We start from the raw sequence: 20,317 nt of genomic DNA, 5'->3' as shown, positions 1-20,317 counted from the left end.
ACTGAGGGAGGGGCTCTGGAAGCCTCCCCCAATCTCATTAGGAAAGACTCTTTCCAGAGCTCCCAAAAGCCCCAAATCCTCCTTGAAGTGAGTCTAAAAAGAGACAGAATGGATGGTGAAATAAGGTGAAAACTGGGAGTGCCACCCCATCCCCTGGCAGGCTTTTTACTCAGCCAAACCTTATCATTTATGAGCCACTGTTCATGAGGTAAGCATTGCTGTCTCCCTGAATCCTCTTTTAAAAAGCAAAGCGTGTTTCTCTGCAGGGGCCGACAATCACCTCTCTAATCACCAGATGAGGTGGGAGGACAGGGCAGGATGGGGAGGGGGAAGGGAGGGAGTGTGGAAGGAAGGGGGCTGAGAGGGGAGGAGGGTCCAGGAAGAGGAAGCTCCTGACACCTCCACGTGATCCTTGGAGGCCGCTGTTACCTGAGGGTGCATCCTCCTCCACTATCTCCAGAATGGAAGGGTCAGGGCCAAGAGGAGGCTCTGGCAGCCCCTCAGCTGGCACTGCTCCCGGTGCCAGGAGAATGTTGTCAGCTGCAGAAGGTTGACTCAAGTTGAAGCAAGAGCCCCAGAGGCTCCTGTTAGAGGTGAGAGAGGAGAAGAGCCAGCTGTGTTAGCTTGAGCCTGGTGAGGGCCCAGGCTCAGACCCTGACCCCTGGGTAAGGCCTGCTCCACTGTCATTCTGTTCCAAAATAGAAATGTCCTTTGTATAACGAGTAATGCAAAACACAACAAAACTCCCTTATGTGACTGCCTGAAATTCCACCATTAGTCACGTATTATTTTGGGTTAAGCATTGCCCCCTGTGCTGGACGGAATAATGGTCCCCCAAAGACATCCATGTCCTAATCCTTGGAGTTATTATCTACCTTACATGGTAAAAGGGACTTTGCAGATGAGATTAAGGATTTTGAGATGGGCGATTATCCAGATGGGCCCAAAATAATCATAAAGATCCTTATAAGAAGGAGGCAGAAGGGTCAGCTAGTTAGAGGGCACACATTTCCCTGGGAAGGGAACACACAAAGAACTTGAGGTTTCAGCCTGAAATAGTTTCTGAGGGCCTCCCACACACACACCACACCCACCCCATGAGGGAACATGGTTGGGACACAGAAGGGCAGACAGAGTATATGGGGACAGAAGTGAAAGCAAAGCCTCAGGGAGCACTTGCTTCTTTCTGCATCCTTGGGCCAGGCCTTGGTCACCACCTGGTCCCCTGACTCCACCAACCGCCTGGTTTCCTCTCCAAGGGTCATATTGTTTAGACTCTGGCTTCTGGTAGCTGAGTGTGTCATCTGCTGCTGTTTCAAGGGGACACCAATGACCCTTACTGTTAGCTGTAGAGATTATCTTTCTCCCAGAATCCTCTGCTCAAAACACCTTCTTAAACCCTGCTGACCAAAGAGGCCGATTCACTGGGGGAGAGGTTCTCCCAGGTTTTCTGAGTTTGATTATAAATGCTGGAGATTTGTTAACCATAATGATAATGAGAAGGATGACAGAGTAAAGGTAGTAGTAATTATAGAACAAAGCAGGGTATAAATATGTATAAATAATAGCTACTAGATGCCATGTCACAAGCTTCCTGTACACTCTCCCGTTCAATCATCCTAACTGGGAAATTTTAGTGTCCATATTTTATGAATAAGAAACTGAGGCACAGAGAGGTTATGTGACTTGCAAAAGGTCACATAGTTTGTAATAGGGCTGTAGTTTCAGCTCAAATTTGACTTCAGAGTCCATGCCTTTAACTACCACACTATTCTACCTCCTAAAAAATAATTTAAACTAACTGGGCCCATTGATATCTCATTTTTAATCAAGCAATAGTTTTCTAGGGATGGGAAAGTTTGGGGCAGGTGGGAGAAGGATGGGGGAGTGACATGGAGGAAGGTCCTGTGACGTGGGGGAGAGGCCAGCCAACTGGTCACCTCTAAACAAGGGGACCTAATAAGGTGGCAGACTGAGGCCAGATTACCTTAATCAAAACATAAATAGCTTTAGATTTAACATTACATCTTAGAAATTGAATTTGAATTTTACTGTCTTTTCCAAGAGCAGTTTTATTTTTGACTAACAATGCCATCTCGCCGATTTCTAAAATAGTTTTATGTTGCCTGCAAGTTATTTAAAGCAAGTTTCAAGGCCAAAGAATATTTTTAATGTAATTTCAAGTCGGCAGGCATTGAGGCTTAATGGAAAGCACCCAGGGGCTGGATGGGCCTCAGGAAACCTGGGTTGTAGTCCCAAACTTGTTGTTTAGGCCTGTGTAGGCCTCCAGAAGTCCTCACTGCATGTTCAAACAAGATTATATTTGCGTTTTTTACAGGCCTCAACTCCAGGTCCAGCCCTGTTTGTTGGGTGGAGGGGGCTGAGAGGTTTTGGTTCTGTGCTAATTGCTGCAGGTCATTGCTCAGGGCAGCTGAGAAGGGCAGAGGCATCAGCATCTTGTCTTCTGACCTCTGCTTGCCTGAGTCATGGGCAGCTCCAGCAATTTGTCCCCTCAATCCCTGGGGACCTCCAGAAGCTAGGCCTGGGGTGACTGGAGACAGCTTTGGTCCCAACCTGCCCAATCCCCAAATGAGGAAAGACTGACATAGGACCACAGATTGTGAGAGCAGAAGCCAGATCTCTGCTCTGGGCCCATTAAATTGAATAAAAATCCCCAGAGATACTGGCCTAAAAACAGACACATAGATGAATGGAACAGAATAGAGAAACCAGAAATAAACCCACACATATGTGTGGTCAATTAATTTACAACCAAGGAGCCAAGAATATACAATGGGGAAAAGACAGCCAGTCTCTTCAATAAGTGGTGTTGGGAAAACTGGACAGTCACATGCAAAAGAATAAAACTCAACCACTATCTCACACCACACACAAAAATTAACTCAAGGGAATTAAAGACTTGAATGTTAGACATGAAACCATGAAACTCCTAGAAGAAAAAATAGGCAGTAAGCTCCTTGACATCGGTTCTGGTAATGATTTTTTGAATCTGACACCCAAAGCAAATGCAACAAAAGCAAAAGTAAACAAGTGGGACTACATCAAACTAAAAAGCTTCTGCACAGTAAAGGAAACTATCAACAAAGTGAAAAGGCAACCTACATAATGAGAGAAAATATTTGCAAATCATATATCTGATAAGGGGCTAATATCCAAAATATATAAAGAACTCATACAACTCAACAGCAAAAAAACACACAATATGATTAAAAAATGGGCAGATCTGAAAGGACATTTTTCCCAAATAAGACATACAGGTGGCCAACATGTACATGAAAAGATGCTCAGTATCACTAATCATCAGGGAAATGCAAATCAAAACCACAATGAGATACCATCTCACACCTGTCAGAATGACTATTATCAAAATGACAAGAAATAGCAAGTGCTGCTGAGGATGTGGAGAAAAGGGAACCCTTGAGAACTGTTAGTGGGAATGTATATTGGTGCAGTCACTATGGAAAACAGTGTGGCGGTTCCTCAAAAAATTAAAAATAGAACTGCCATATGACCTGGCAATTCCACTTCTGGATATTATCTAAAGAAAACAAAAACACTAACTTGGGGCTTCCCTGGTGGCGCAGTGGTTGAGAGTCTGCCTGCCGATGCAGGGGACATGGGTTCGTGCCCCGGCCCGGGAGGTTCCCACATGCCGCAGAGCGGCTGGGCCCGTGAGCCATGGCCGCTGAGCCTGCGCGTCCGGAGGCTGTGCTCCACACGGGAGAGGCCACAACAGTGAGAGGCCCGTGTACCGCAAAAAAAAAAAACACTAACTTGCAAAGGTATCTGCATCCCCATGTTCATTGCTCTACTATCTACAAGAGCCAAGATATGGAAACAACCTAAGTGTCCAGTGATGAATGCATGGATAAAGAAACTGTGGTGTAAATATACAATGGAATATTATTCATTGTAAAAAAAGAATGAGATCTTGCCATTTATGACAACATGGATGGGCCCTGAGGGTATTATGCTAAGTGAAATAAGTAAGACAGAGTAAGACAAATACTGTATGATCTCTCATATGTGGGATATTAAAAAACAAAGAAACAAATAAAAACAAGCTCATAGATACAAAGAACTGATTAGTGGTTGCCAGAGGTGGGGGATAGAAGGGGGGGAAATGGGTGAAGGGGGTCAACAATAACAACCAAAAAATCAATTAAAAAAAGAAAAAGAATCTCCAGAGAGCTTCTTATAATAACGAAACAGATTCCCAAGGGCTGCCAAGCTGGACTTTCTGAATCAGATTATCCAGGAGTGGGGCCTTGGACATTTTAACAAACTCCCCAGGGCATTCTTATGGATAGCAGTCAGGGCTAATCACTCCACTTATCCTAGGGAAACTTAGGCCCAAAGAGGCCTTGAGCCATTCATCAGCAGAACCAAAATCAGAATTAGGTCTTCTGACCCACAGTTAGATATTCTTTGCACCCCAAGACCAGAAACCTACAGGACCCAAAGAACTGCACATCATTTATTTGTTTTAATTTTCTTAAACTCAAAGTTACTAATGCCCTTAGTTTAAAGAATCAAATATAGGTCATTTTACACAGCTTATATGAAGACAGTTCCTCGTCTATGCAACTCCATCTGCCCCTCCCCGCAAGGAACCACTTTCAACTCTTTTAGCTGATTCTTTTGGTACTGAAAGAAACCAGACTGTCACCCCAAAATATGCCTCTTTGACATAATTATTTTGAGCTGAAGGCAATTAAGAAGCAGCAAATGCAGGAAAAGCTCTCTCTACCCTGCCCCTCTTTTCTGCTTAAAGGCAGGATATAAATTCTCCTTTTCTGGAGACAGATTCTTGTCAGCCCAGAAATGTACCAGGGGAGCCTACAAACAAACCTTACTCCATTAGCTCCCTCCCATATATTTACCTTCCCACAGTTTGCCATCCTTGGAAGCCTAAAACTGTTTTCCTTTGTCCTGTCATTTCTCTACAAATTTATTGTTCTTTGTTGAAGATGCTATATAAGCCAGAGTTCTAAACTGCTACTTTGAGTTACTTTTCATTGATGTTTCTCAGGCATGATGTGTGCCGCATGCATTAATAAACTTTTATTTTTCTCTTGTTAATCTATCTTTTTGTTAAAGAGCCCCAGTTGAAATCCTAAGATGGCTAAAGTTTTGCCTCCTTTACAGTATTTATTCCCACCCTTGGCATCATTTGCATTTTTACAATGAGTATGCATCAATTTGTTATTCTTATGTGGTCTTCATAATACAGTCAGGATGGATTGCCAGGGATGCGTGGGCACCGCGAGGTGCATCCAGGGTCACTGGGCGCAGGCTACCAGCTCCTCCAGGGCTTGCTCACGGCGGTTGCCATGAACCAGCAGCACCTCCTTGATCCGGTCCTGCTGGAAGCCCATGTCGCTGAACTGCTCTGAGAGGCGCAGGAACTCCCCTGCCTGAGGAACAGGAGGCAGAGAGGGCATGGGGGACTCTGTGAGGCTGGGCCTCTGCCCTGGGGAGCCCCCTCCCAGGTGGCCACCGTACATACCCCCAGAAAGCTGTGACCCCCACAGGCCAGGTGAGCCTGATCCTGGGCAGCACCTGTGGTTTTCCTGTACCTCAGTGACATGGGCTCAAACCTCCCTTCCTGTGCCAAGGAAGGGGAGCCCAGCCAGGCTGCCAGCTCTCTCTGTGCGGCTTTCCTTCCCCACTCCGGCTCACTCCTGACTCCCTGTGCTCGGGTGCTGTGCTGGGGCAGGAAGAGGAAGGCTGCATACTGGTGCCCAGAGGATGCACAGCGCAGGGTCTCTGTCCAGGCCCCAAACCCTGCCAAGGTCTCACACAGCACAGCCTCTGCCTGCCTTCCTCCTCCGGCCCCAGTGCTTGAAACTTCCCTGCCCCTCCCCGCTCCTCTCCTCGGCATCTCTCCCACCCCTGCATCCCTCCCTCAGCCTCTGTGAAGACTGCTGGCCTGAGCCAACTGCCAGTTGTGGACAGGTCACATTCATCAGGCACTTAGAATGTCCTCCTACTGGGACCACAGCCGCATGCATTCTGGGTTTCCAGGTAGGTGGCACACTCCCCGAGCACAGAGTTCAAGCACCTTTCTGCTACCTATCTGGCTCCTGTCTGGGTGTCTGACAAGGAGTGAAAGTCAATGTTTGTTGTGTTGATTCAGTTAAATAACACTAAAAGCCCTCCCTCCTGCATCCTCCCCACCCCTTCCCCTTCCCCTTCTCCCTCCCCTACCCTATCTCTTCCCCTTCCCCTACTCCTTCCCCTTCCATTACCCCTTCCCCTTCCCTTACCCCTTTCCCTTCCCCTTGGGTCCTCTCCCCTTCCCCTTCCCCTTGGGTCCTCTTGCCTTCCCCGTGCCCCATCTCCCTGGGCTGTCTCCTTCTCCCCAGGGCTGAGCAAGCAGGCTGTCTCCTGTGGTCCCCAGGCCGGCTCTGGCACTGGTCCTCCCCAGCACACCAGGCTCGTGTGTGCACCCCACACCTCCCCTCCCCGGGGGCCCAGGCTGGAGGCCCTGCTGACCTGGCTCTCGGAGAACTGGAACATCTCCATGGCCTCATCCACCAGGCCTTCCTCGTAGCCCTGTCGCAATAGCCGGTCACAGGCGCTAAGGTAGCTGAGAAACTGGGCAGGAAAGGTGCACAGAGGGAAGGAGGTTAAGAGGGGTAGCAGGGGCAGCAGATGGGGTGGAGGAGGCACCCAAGGGCCTCGTTAAGGCTGAGCTCAGGGCCAGGCTGACTGGGCAACCTGCCACACACAACGTGGCCCCAGAGACCCACGAGCTAACAGAAGAGGGTCAGAGGCCTCCCCTGGGGACAGGTGGATAGCAAAGCCTCACCAACTGTCCCAAGCTGGGGGCTGGAATCCAGGAAGAGGGCTGTCAGGGTGGGCTAAGGTGTTCCCAGAACCTAAGTGGGGAATGGGCCAGGGCTCAAACATGGGTATCTACCCACCACCCACCCAGGATGCTTAGCCTCCCTGGTGAGCACCCACCTATGAGAAGATAACCTCCTCTCCCACACACAGCTGTGCACCCCACCCATCGCCAGACACATAACATCTTTGCCATCCAGGACCCCGTGGGCCCCACTCTCTGCAACAGTCCTGCACCAGTGCTGGAAAGGGGAGGGGACAGTGGAGGACCCACAGGGAGGAACACCTCTTCCAGCCACTCCCTGCTTAGTCATCAGGGGCTACTTTTGCCCTCAGCATAAAGTGCTACCTCCCAATCCAGTTTCAGTGGCCAGCTTACCTCTGTCAGCAGCCCAGCCGCTCCCTCAGCACCCCCAGACTTCTGCACATCTGGTTCCAAGGCCAAGGCCAGCCTCACTCCTCTTCCCTGGGGAGCCTCTCCCCACCCCCCATCTCCACCAGGTGCTCCCACAGCACCCCATGCTTCCCCTCACATACAGCTTTGTAATTGCTCTACTGTCTTTCTCATCCACTAACTTTTTGTTCCACGAGGGAAGACTTGTGTCAGTCTTGTTCACCACTGTGTTCCTAGAACCCAGCATGGCAGGCAGGCAGAAGGAGCTCAATAAACGTATGCTGTGTTTATAAAATGAATTAAGAACTACCTTCCGGGAGCTTACAGCTCAGTGGGGGCGATAAACCAGATACAGGAAAACATGAGTGCCTGTTTCTGCAGACCTTCAGAACTGGGCAGAAAACACAGATCATAATAGACTAATGGTTTTCAAATTGTTTTAGCTTCTGAACTGTCCAAGCACCAGGGGGCTTCAACAGTAACAGGGTAAGGTTGAAGCTGCTCTGGGAGAACTGTGGGAAGGAGGTGGAGGGAGCCCAGAGTCCAGTGCCCCCACCTCAGGGACCCTGCTCTGGGCACATTTTGAAAACCACCCAACCAAACTCTCCTTGCACAGTTGAGGAAACTGAAGTCTAGGCAGGGCGGGCAGCTTGCCCCAGGTCCCAGGACTAGGACTCAGATCACCTGACCTCTTGGCCAGTGCCTTGTCCATCGGGGGGCTAGCTGCTAGAGGAGGGGCTTTGAGCTGGCTTGAAAGTAGACAGGGTTTCCGAAGGTGAAAACAGGGGCAGGGCAGATGGGGGATGCTCCCTTCACCTCTTGGTTCATCGACAGCAAAGGTTCTCAGCCTTGGTGCTGACTGTAGCTACCTGGGAGCCTTAAAACGACTGGTGCCTCAGTATCACTACCCATAAACTGCTGATGCTCACCTCCAGAGGCCCTGATATGACTGGTCAGGGGGGCAGCCTGGGCACTGGGACTTTTACAGCTCTCCAGGTGATTCCTGTGTGCAGCCAAGGTTGAGAATCTCTGAGTCAGTCCACACTAGTAGACCCAAGCCAGGCTGCATATCAGAACCATGCATATCAGAACCATCTGCAGATCTTTTAAAATGATAGGGCCCTGGGCCCACTCCAGATCCACTGATTGGGACTCTGCAGAGTAGGTCCTGAGAATCTGCATTTGTAAGGATTCTCCTGCTTGGTCAGTTACCAGGCCTATCTCAGGCCCCACAGTAGGTGAGGATGTCACCATCAGACTCCAGGATGGGACCTCCAGCAGTTATTGATTATAAACACATATTCCCCTCCATTCTGTGAATGGGGAAAGTGAGGCTCAAAGAGGGGACCTGATGTGCCTAGAGTCCCATGGCAAGTCTGGGCCCGGCCTATGGACCCTCACACATGCCACCCACACCTGTCCTGCAGGCAGTCAGTAGACACATCGATCCTTGTGGAAGGAGGGAAGGAGTGATGGACAAAGCTTATCTTTTGTATCTTTTCCTCTCTCCTTCTTTCTTCCAAGTGCCCTGTCTCTATCACCTGATGCCCCCCCTCCTGGACCATCCGTCGTTCATCTCTTTTCAAAAGGATTTACTGTAGTGTTTGTCTTTCAAAGGGAGAAGGGCTGTGAACCTAAAGGAGATGCTCAGTTAATGGTGGAGCTTCACAGAACAGAGAGGAATACTAACTTGGTGGGGGAGGATAGATGAAGTCATCCAATGGCCCTTCAGGCCCACCCCTTAGTGCCTGGCCCCTGACTGCTCACTGGGAGAAGACTCACCAGGCAGGTGGTCAGTCTATATCTGGAAACACAACGTTCCTGATGCAGTGAGATTCTCCCAGCCCACCCACAGGGAGGCCAGTGCCCTGTGCTGCCTCCAGCTAATCTTCAGACCCCCACAGTGATGGCCCGAGACCCCAGCCTTGTCACAGGGTCTGGAGGGACTGAAGAGGCATGTCAGAGTCCCTACCATGGACTTGGCCCCTCACAGCCCTCCTGGACAGCTTCTTGGCCAAGGTCCTGGCTTTTCAGCGGCAGCTGAAGGTGGAGGCAACTTCTTAAATCTCAGATCAGCCTAAGGTGCTGCCCTGGAAGGTTCTCACACAGAAACTATCTGTCCCTTCAGGAACTGCCTTAGCTACGGAGAATCACTTCTCTCAAGTCACCCTCTTCCCACAACGGTGACTGACTGAAGCAGAAGTATGAAGGCCTGACCATCTCATCCCCAATTAGGACAACTCTGAAGGGCCATATATGCTTCCAAGCTGTGGAGTTGGCTTTCACTGGGTCTACAAAGCTCAACCTCTCCCTCTACCCATCCTTGCTTCTGTCATTTCCCTTACCCAGAAGTTGTTCCCAAGGGTCTCCTTAATAAATATCCTGTATGCCAAACTCCATTGGAGTCTGCTTCCTGGGGAACCTAACCTACAATACTGGTTTTCCCCATAGCTCCTAGCTGCATCTGAACACCCAAGAAGTGCCCAGCAAATACTGATGACTAGATTGATGGATGGGTAGATGGAAAGAGAGAGAGATGGGTATGGGTACGGATAAACTGTTGAGGGAAGTGGTTAGAGCTGTGCTATCCAATACGGTAGCCAGTAGCCACATGTGGCTATTTACCTTTAAATTTTAATTAATTACAATCAATTAGAATTCTCAGTCACACTAGCCACATTTCAAGTAACCACACATAGCTAGTGGCTACTGTATTGGACAACACAGGAATAAAACATCTCTCCTGCTGCAGAAAGTGTTATCGGGCAGCTCTGGAGAGATTTGTGGCTGCCCAAAGTTCCAGTCTTCTGTATCTGGGGCAGAGACTGGGACAGGAGTAGAATATTGAGACTCCCCAAGTAGGTATGGGGATTCCTGATAAACTCCTATGGAGGTGGTAGCATTAGGGTCTAGAAACTTGCTCACAACCCCCAATAATTGATTCCAAGCTGAAATTCTGCCTCTAGAGAAAAACATAAAATATCTTCAAGTTGAAGATAAAAAGAGCGTGGCCACTCACTGGGCTCCAGCTCCACAGCCCCCCAGTTCTGGGTCCTCCACTCACCTGGCTCAGGCTCTGCCGCCCAGTCTTCTGTAGAGCCATGATAGCCCTGTGCAAGGGATACCCCAGGGCAACCACTGGCCCGATGAGGTCTTGCTCCTCCTGGCTCAGGGCGGACAGCAAGTCAGCAGAATCAGGGTGCAATCTGTGGGTGGCGAGAGGCTGGGGCTCCTGCCCAGGAGGTGGCAGGCAGGTATGCGGGCTCAGGGACTGAAACACAGACAAGTGGATGTGTTAGTTACCATGGAGGTGACACCTGGCTAGGCAGGACATTTTTAAAGATGCCTTTATGTACCACCCTCTCTACAGAGTGTAGGGGCTAATATTCTGAGGAGCTTGGAGTCCTGCAGACCTGGATTCAAATCCCAGCTCTCCACTGTTTACTCAGTTTACTCATGTGTAAAGTGGATGCAGTTATACCAGATACCTCACAGGGTTATTACAAGGCTTAAATAAGACAAGGTGAGAAAACTGATTAGCAAAGGGCCTGGCATACAGAAACTGCCAGTAGATGATAATACTTACTGCTTAAAACAACCCTGAAAGAGAAATATGATAGGCTCATTCTATTTTACAGATATTGAAGTCAAGGTTCAGACAACTTAATGACCTGGTAAGCAACACACTTTTGGGACCTGAACCCTACTCAGAATCAAATCCAGGGTTCTTTACCCCAAACCTTAGTAAGGGGGAAGCAGGGGTGATCTTCCCAGCCAGATCTTCCTTCTTGAGTTTGGCTGGCTGGAGCTTGGCTGGGCATGGAGTAGGGTAGGAACTGGGTACAGCTGTGGTGTTGGGGAAACCCACACAGACCCTGGACTAAGGAGTGTGGCTTGAAGGCATTTCAATTGGTTTGGCTGGCATCACCCCTAACCCGTCCCCCATGAAGAAGCACCTATCTGCTAACCCCGAACATACCTCCCTGTCCCCTCCTCCCCAAGAAAAGCCTAGCTACTGCCCTGACTTCAGGAGCAGAGTGCATGTGACGTGTGAATTCCCCACCCATCCTCATCTTCTCAGGGGTTTCCCTGCCATGACCTCATCCTAGGATCTGCTCTTTACCCCAGGTGAAAAACATGCAAATCTTAGGATTTGAGTCTACTCCTGTGACCTTGAAAAAGATTCTTACCTGCTCTCTGCCTCAGTTTCCTCCCCTTCAGAACATCTGCCCCATCCTCCCCCCAACCCCGCTGTAGGATTGTTGCTAGAGTAAATTTAATTGGGACCAGGGAAGAGCCATCCTGGCATCGGCAGCTAGTCCGTGATGTGGGCGTGGCCTGTGCAGTTTACACAGTCTCTTCTCTGTTCGCTCTAAATAACTGTGTGAGGGGTTGCTGCCCACTTTACAGGTAGAGAAGAGATGGCTCAGAGCAGTTCAGTGACTTGCCGAAGCTCACACAGCAGTGAGTGGGAAATGCCAGACCTTGAATCTGTCTTTTGGATTTAATTTCACCTCGGCCTTATTCTGTTGCATCTCCTCGCCTGACTGTGGAACTGCTGGGGGGAAGAAAGCTGTGCCTAACTGCCACCTCCTGCTACTAATCCTGACCTAACCCATCTGTTCCAGATCCAGGTTTTGTGGAGTTTGATACTTACACAATCTGGACCACTTAAAGAAAAAAGACACAGTTACGGATACAAAACTATGTACAAGGCCTTGGAAGGAGCTAGTGAGGGGCCTGAGGCTTAAGCTTCATTGGCTTCACCATATGTTCATATCTGCTCCCAGTTCTTCTTGGTACACATCCTCTGTCCTGAAGCCTTCCCATCCTGCAGCAACCCTCACCTCTCTCTCAATACCTGATTCCTCCCACTGTAGAGTGCTGCCTTGTCTCACACTTCCTCGCCCAACTCTCCTTGTCCTGTGAGTTTGACCTGGTCTCTTCCAACCCAGTCTCTTGAAGGAAGTGACTGTACAGTGAATATTCCTTGATTGAGCCTTCCCCTCACTCATCCTACAGCAAGCCTTGCTGGGTGGGAAGCCCTAGATCTGAGCCACATTCACTGATTCAACAGACATTCACTGAGCACCCCCTATGGGCCAAGTGTGCTGCTGGGTGCTGCGGAAACAAACATAAATGCGATCGCTGCCCTAGAAGAATCATATTCCATTGGAAGAGACAGACAGATGTTGGGTAATTACAATTATTGTGACATGCACCCTAATAGAAGCAAAGAAGGCACAGTGAGAAACAGGGATTAGGGACCTATGAGCAGGGAATATTCTAGGCAAAGGGCCACAGGAAGGACTGCATGGTATAGGGTCAGGTGAGAGCAGGTAGGGAGGAGGCGCACGAAGAGGAGGGGACCAAGGCTTCGAACCAGGCCGGAGACCCAGACTGCGGGGGCCTCACTGCTGAGATGTGGCCTCGGCCAAGGGGGCAGTTTCCTTACCGCAACCACGGGCCTGTGGCTCCGCAACGGGGGCACGGCGCCAGCCGTGGAGGGCCGCGGGGGCAGCACAGGGGTGCTGGGGAGCGATGTCTCGGGGCCCGGGGGTGGCACTGGGGCGCTGGGGAGTGGGAGTGCCGGGCCCAGGGGTGACGCGGGGCCAGGGCAGAGGCTCAGAGCTCGGTGGCGGATGCGGTGCAGGAGACTGCGGGGGCGGGCGGCCAGCCTGCACTCAGAGAGCCGCCGCCGCGCCCCGGCCAGCTCCGACCTCACGCCGCGCAGCACGTCCAGCGAGCACCGGTGTTGGCTCAGGCTGGGGCTCGCCGAGGAGCTGGGCTGGGGGCTGCAGGGATCCGACTCTTCCTCCATGGCAGAGAAGGCTTCTTCCTCATCCTGGTCCTTCTCCTCCACCTCTTCCTTCTCAGGATGCTCCTGCGGTCTAGCCTCAGGACCTTCCGCTGCGGCAGGCATGGGCTCCAGCCCTTGCTCGGGGCTGACCAGCAAGAGCCAGGCGGGAGGGGCTGAAGCTGCCCCCGGGGCGTCGCACTGGACCTGGCAGGGTCCCCGGACTACAGCCTCCACCCAGAAGAGTGCCCTCCTCTCCAGGCTGAAGTCATACTGCGGAAAGAAGGCCGAATGAGGCTCCGCCAGGCAAACCAGGGCCGGGGGCGCACCCCTACCTTCTGGCCTCTGGGGAATCTATTCAGGCATAGACTCACCAGGCCTGGACAGTTTCTGATTCTAAGCCCCAGGCATTCATCGCAGCCCACCCTCACCCTTAGTTTTAGCTAGCACTGGGGTGGATGGATATCAATAACAATTTAACGGCAAACTGTGCAGGAAGGACAAAGTGAGGAATAGGTTAATAGACTGAAACAGTGAAAACAAATATCTAAGTCCCTTTGCCATTCAGTATATAATTGAACAACAGGGGCTTAAAAAAATTCTCCAACAAAACTTGTTCTTAGCAAAGAAGCTTTCACTTGAGCCCAGAATCATTTGTCACTGAGCAGTTGGCCTTGGAGGCCGGCCCAGGCCTGCCAACCTCTCTGTGGAGTGGTACTTGCCCCCATCCCATTCGCTGCCATCCAAGGTTACTTTGGGGCCCAGGAAATGTAAAAATTGCTAATTTTTGTTGAATTCTACTTACTAGGTCCTAATGTTATTCCTATTTCCAGATTACCAAAATGAGGCTCAGAAAATTTGATTTGCTGGTGGTCAGATTAGTGGTGAGTAGTTGAGCTGGGATTCCTCTGTCCATCTGACTGTAGTGCTTTCTCCACTACAGATCAAGCCAACTAAAAAATAAATCTGGAGCCCACATAAATAACCTAAATTGAGAGTTTGTAAATGAGGCAAAAATAAAATATTCCCGGTACCTACCATTAAAATTTAGAACTGGAAATATAAAACTCCATTAAAAAATATAAATATTCTCAAAAGGCAATTTCAGTGCTCAATGATGGCCACTTAAGGCTGGGGGAAGTGGTGTGTGGGGGGAAAATGGGAGGCAGAAAAGTAGACAGGCACTGCCCCCTCCCACCCGTGAATGATTCTATGTTGGAGAGAGGAACATAACTTAGCTGTTCTAAGTGTGGCTCCCTGAGTGTATCTTATTTCTCTCTGTATTCTCAGGGCCCAGGGCAGTTCTGGCCCCAAGGGGATATTTGTAATTGTGTGCAGAATAAATGGACAGAGAAAGAGATTGGAGCAAAATAAGTGGGTTGTGAAGGACAGAGGAGTGAAAAAGACAACTTCAGAACTGATGAGGCAGTCATGGAGAGAAAGAGACTGAGAGATAATGAGACAGTCAACAGGACTTAAGGAATAAAAGGATACAAAGACCCAGGCTGGACAACCAGTAAGACAGGAATACAGCCCCATCCACCAAAAAAAGAAAGTAACGACAAAAAAATATGTTACGACAAAGGAGCAAGGTAAAAACATACAAGACCAAATAAATGAAGATGAAGTTCACAACCTACCTGAAAAATAATTCAGAGTAATGATAGTAAAGATGATCCAAAATCTCGGAAACAGAATGGAGAAAATACAAGGAATGTTTAACAAGGATCTAGAAGAACTAAAGAGCAAACAAACAGTGATGAACAACACAATAACTGAAATTAAAAATACTCTAGAAGGAATCAATAGCAGAATAACTGAGGCAGAAGAATGGATTAGTGAGCTGGAAGATAAAATGGTGGAAATAACTGCCAGGGAGCAGAATAAAGAAAAAAGAATGAAAAGAATTGAGGACAGTCTCAGAGACCTCTGGGGCAACATTAAATGCACCAACATTCAAATTATAGGGGTCTCAGAAGAAGAGAAAAAGAAAGGGTCTGAGAAAATATTTGAGGAGATTATAGTTGAAAACTTCCCTAACATGGGAAAGGAAATAGTCAAGTCCAGGAAGTACAGAGAGTCCCATACAGGATAAATCCAGGAGAAACACTTGGAGACACATATTAATCAAACTATCAAAAATTAAGTACAAAGAAAAAATATTAAAAGCAACAAATAACATACAAGGAAATCCCCATAAGGTTAACAGCTGATCTTTCAGCAGAAACTCTGCAAGCCAGAAGGGAGGGGCAGGACATATTTAAAGTGATGAAAGGGGAAAACCTACAACCAAGATTACTCTACCCAGCAAGGATCTCATTCAGATTTTTTTTTTTAAAAGAAAGGTGGCTAATGAGTCTTTTTTTTAAAATTATTTTATTTTTTTATTTTTGGCTGTGTTGTGTCCTCATTGCTGCACACAGGCTTTCTCTAGTTGCAGCGACCAGGGGCTACTCTTCGTTGTGATGCACAGGCTTCTCATTGCAGTGGCTTCTCTTGTTGCGGAGCACGGGCTCTAGGCATGTGGGCTTCAGTAGTTGTGGCTCGTGGGCTTTAGAGCACAGGCTCAATAGTTGTGGCGCATGGGCTTAGTTGCTCCGCAGCATGTGGGATCTTCCTGGACCAGGACCTGTCCCCTGCATTGGCACGCAGGTTCTTATGCACTGCACCACCAGGGAAGCCCTCTCATTCAGATTTGACAGAGAAATCACGAGCAAAAGCTATGAGAATTCAGCACCACCAAACCAGCTTTACAACAAATGCTAAAGGAACTTCTCTAAGTGGGAAACACAAGAGAAGAAAAAGACCCACAAAAACAAACCCAAATCAATTAAGAAAATGGTAACAGGAACATATATATCAATAATCACATTGAATGTAAATGGATTAAATGCTCCAACCAAAAGACACAGACTGGCTGAATGGATACAAAAACAAGACCCTTACATATGCTGTCTATAAGAAACTCACTTCAGACCTAGGGACACATACAGACTGAAAGTGAGGGAATGGAAAAAGATATTCCATGCAAATGGAAATCAAAAGAAAGCTGGAATACCAATTATCATATCAGATAAAATAGACTTTAAAATAAAGACTGTTGGGGACTTCCCTGGTGGCACACTGGTTAAGGTTCCGCCTGCCAATGCCGGAGACATGGGTTCAAGCCCTGCTCCAGGAAGATCCCACATGCCACGGAGCAACTAAGCCTGTGCACCACAGCTATGGAGCCTGCGCTCTAGAGCCCGTGAGCCACAACTACTGAGCCTGCGTGCCACAACTACTGAAGCCTGAATGCCTAGAGCCCATGCTCCGCGACAAGAGAAGCCACCGCAATGAGAAGCCTGCACACCACAATGAACAGTAGCCCCTGCTCGCCGCAACTAGAGAAAGAACATGCACAGCAATGAAGACCCAACACCGCCAAAAATAAATAAATAAATACATTTATTTTTAAAAAAGAAAAAAAATATTCCATGCAAATAGAAATCACAAGAAAGCTGGAATAGTAATACTCATATCAGATAAAATAGACTTTAAAAGAAAGACTGTTGGGGGCTTCCCTCGTGGCGCAGTGGTTAAGAATCCGCCTGCCAAGGCAGGGGACACGGGGTTGAACCCTGGTCCGGGAAGATCCCACATGCTGTGGAGCAACTAAGCCTGTGTACCACAACGATTGAGCCTGCACTTTAGAGCCTGTGAGCCACAACTACTGAGCCCTCATGCCACAACTACTGAAGCCTGCACACCTAGAGACCGTGCTCCACAACAAGAGAAGCCACCATAATGAAGAGTAGCTCCCACTCACTGTAGTTAGAGAAAGCCCATGCACACCAACAAAGACCCAATGTAGCCAAAAACAAATAAATAAAATAAATTTTAAAAATTTATAAAAATAGGGCTTCCCTGGTGGCGCAGTGGTTGAGAATCTGCCTGCCAAGGCAGGGGACACGGGTTCGTGCCCCGGTCCGGGAAGATCCCACATGCCGCGGAGCGGCTGGGCCCGTGAGCCATGGCCACTGAGCCTGCGCGTCCGGAGACTGTGCTCCACAACGGGAGAGGCCACCGCAGTGAGAGGCCCACATACTGCAAAAATAAATAAATAAATAAATAAAAGTTTTTAAAAAATAAAAATATAAAGACTGTTACAAGAGATAAGGAAGACATTACATAATGATCAAGGAACCAATTCAAGAAGAAAACATAACAATTATAAATATTTATGCATCCAACATAGGAGCACCTCAATACATAAGGCAAATGCTAACAGCCATAAAAGGAGAAATTGACAGTAACACAATAATAGTGGGGGACTTTTAACACCTCATTTACAATAGACAGATCATCCAGACAGAAAATAAATAAGGAAACACAAGCTTTAAATGACACAGTAGATCAGATAGACTTAATTGATATTTTGAGGACATTCCACCCAAAAGTGGAAGAATACACTTTCTTCTCAAGTGCACACGGAACGTTCTCCAGAATAGATGACATCTTGGGTCACTAATCAAGCCTTGGAAAATTTAAGAAAATTGAAATTGTATCAAGCATCTTTTCTGACAACAACACTATGAGATTAGAAATCAATTACAGGAAAAAAAAACAGTAAAAAACACAAATACATACAGGCTAAACAGTGTGCTGCTAAATAACCAAGAGATCACTAAAGAAATCAAAGAAGGAATAAAAATATACCTAGAAACAAACGACAATGAAAACGTGATGATCCAAAACCTATGGGATGCAGCAAACGCAGTTCTAAGAGGGAAGCTCCTGGCAATTCAAGCTCACCTCAAGAAACAAGAAAAATCTCAAATAAATATTCTAACCTTACACCTAAAGCAACTAGAAAAAGAAGAACAAAGAAAACCCAAAGTTAGTAGAAGGAAAGAAATCATAAAGATAAGAGCAGAGATAAATGAAATAGAAACGAAGAAAACAATAGCTAAGATCAATAAAACTAAAAGTTGGTTCTTTGAGAAGATAAACAAAATTGATAAACCTTTAGCCAGACTCATCAAGAAGAAGAGGGAGAGGATTCAAATCAATAAAATTAGAAATGAAAAAGGAGAGATTACAACTGATACCACAGAAATACAAAAGATCCTAAGAGACTACTACAAGCAACTCTATGCCAATAAAATGGACAACCCGGAAGAAATGGACAAACCCTTGGAAAAGTACAACCTTCCAAGATTGAACCAGGAAGAATTAGAAAATATAAACAGACCAATCACAGGTAATCAAATTGAAACTATAATTAAAAATCTTCCAACAAACAAAAGTCCAGGACCAGATGGCTCCACAGGCGAATTCTATCAAAAATTTAGAGAAAAGTTAACACCTATCCTCAAACTCTTCCAAAAAATTGTGGAGGGAGGAACACTCCCAAACTCATTCTACGAGGCCACCATCACCCTTGATACCAAAACCAGACAAAGATATCACAAAAGAAGAAAATTATAGACCAATATCACTGATGAACATAGATGCAAAAATCCTCAACAAAATACTAGCTAACAGAATCCAACAACACATTAAAAGGATCATACACCATGGTCAAGTTGGATTTATCCCAGGGATGCAAGGATTCTTCAATATACGCAAATCAATCAATGTGATACACGATATTAACAAATTGAAGAATAAAAACTGTACGATTATCTCAATAGGTGCAGAAAAAGCTTTTGCCAAAATTCAACACCCATTTATGATAAAAACTCTCCAGAAAGTGGGCATAGAGGGAACCTACCTCAACATAATAAAGGTCATGTACGACAAACCCACAGCAAACATCATTCTCAATGGTGAAAAACTGTAAGTATTTCCTCTAAGATCAGAAACAAGACAAGGATGTCCACTCTCGCCACTATTATTCAACATAGTATTGGAAGTCCTAGCCACGGCAATCAGAGAAGAAAAAGAAATAAAAGGAATACAAATTGAAAAGAAGAAGTAAAACTGTCAGTGTTTGCCGATGACATGATACTATACATAGAAAATCCTAAAGATGCCACCAAAAAACTACTAGAACTAATCAATGAATTTGGTAAGGTTGCAGGATACAAAATCAATGCACAGCAATCTCTGGCATTCCTATACACTAACAATGAAAGAGAAATTAAGGAAACACTCCCATTTACCATTGCAACAAAAAGAATAAAATACCTAGGAATAAACCTACCTAAGGAGGCAAAAGACCTGTACTCAGAAAACTATAAAACACTGATAAAATATATCAAAGATAACATAAACAAATGGAGAGACATACCATACTCCTGGATTGGAAGAAGTTTGTAGTGAGGTGGATGGACCTAGAATCTGTCATACAGAGTGAAGTAAGTCAGAAAGAGAAAAACAAATACCGTATACTAACACATATATATGGAATTTTAAAAAGCGGTGAACCTAGTGGCAGGACAGGAATAAAGACACAGATGTATAGAACGGACTTGAGGGCACAGGGGGAGAAGGAGAAGCTGGGATGAAGTGAGAGAGTAGCATGGACATATATACACTGCCAAATGTAAAATGGATGACTAGTGGGAAGCTGCTCCATAGCACAAGGAGATCAACTTGATGCTTTGTGATGACCTAGAGGGATGGGATAGGGAGGGTGGGAGGGAGACTCAAGAGGGAGGGGATATGGGGATATATGTATACATATAGCTGATTCACTTTGTTGTACAGCAGAAACTAACACAACATTGTAAAGCATTTATAGTCCAATAAAGACGTGAAAAAAAAATACCAGCACTTGTGATTTGTGGAAGCTAAGCAAGACGATTCTAAATTTCAATATGAAAAACAAACCAATAAGAATAGCCATACCAGCTGTTAATATATATTATAAAACCTCAATAATTAAAGCTAAGGCACTGGCACAGATAGACTAAAGGTAAAGAACAGAAAGTCCAGAAATAGAAATTAATATCTATGGGACTTAGTAAATAATAAGGTGGCATCTCAAGCAATGGGAAGAAGATGGTGTTAGTCAAAAATGGTGTTAGTCAGCTGAAAGGAAATAAAGTTGGATCCATCCTCACATCATACACAAGGATGAATTCCAAAAGGATCAAAGATTCAATCGTATGAAATGAAACCATAAAAGTACTAGGAGAAAACAGGAGAGAAATCCTTTATAACCTCAAGTGGGAAAACATTTCTCTGAATTGAAATTGAGAAGCCATGAAAGTACACACAAGCACATGTGAAAATCTGCATGGCAAATATACCCCATAAGCAAGGTCAAA

At 46.8% G+C, this 20,317-nt stretch overlaps 1 protein-coding gene across 4 annotated transcripts in view; it reads right to left on the bottom strand.

The window, feature by feature from the left end:
- Window positions 1-4,372: 4,372 nt before the first annotated feature.
- UBAP1L (ubiquitin associated protein 1 like) overlaps window positions 4,373-20,317 on the bottom strand; it is a 27,855-nt gene continuing 11,910 nt past the window's right edge. For 2 of the 4 annotated variants that reach the window (XM_024735177.1, XM_024735176.1), the window contains 4 exons: window positions 12,720-13,334; window positions 10,329-10,535; window positions 6,520-6,621; window positions 4,373-5,438 (listed from right to left, as the gene is read on the bottom strand). In XM_024735177.1, coding sequence (XP_024590945.1) covers window positions 5,304-5,438; window positions 6,520-6,621; window positions 10,329-10,535; window positions 12,720-13,334 — 1,059 coding nt within the window. In that variant the 3' untranslated portion in view covers window positions 4,373-5,303. Of the gene's footprint in view, window positions 5,439-6,519; window positions 6,622-6,990; window positions 10,536-12,719; window positions 13,335-20,317 lie in introns of all 4 variants that reach the window. The other 2 variants (XR_003001826.1, XR_003001825.1) reach the window with 2 other exon arrangements.

The sequence above is a fragment of the Neophocaena asiaeorientalis genome, unplaced genomic scaffold (genome assembly GCF_003031525.2).
Source record: "Neophocaena asiaeorientalis asiaeorientalis breed wild unplaced genomic scaffold, Neophocaena_asiaeorientalis_V1.1 scaffold264, whole genome shotgun sequence".
In the NCBI taxonomy this organism is placed as follows: Eukaryota; Metazoa; Chordata; class Mammalia; order Artiodactyla; family Phocoenidae; genus Neophocaena; species Neophocaena asiaeorientalis.
This window is presented reverse-complemented; position numbering and strand designations above follow the sequence as displayed.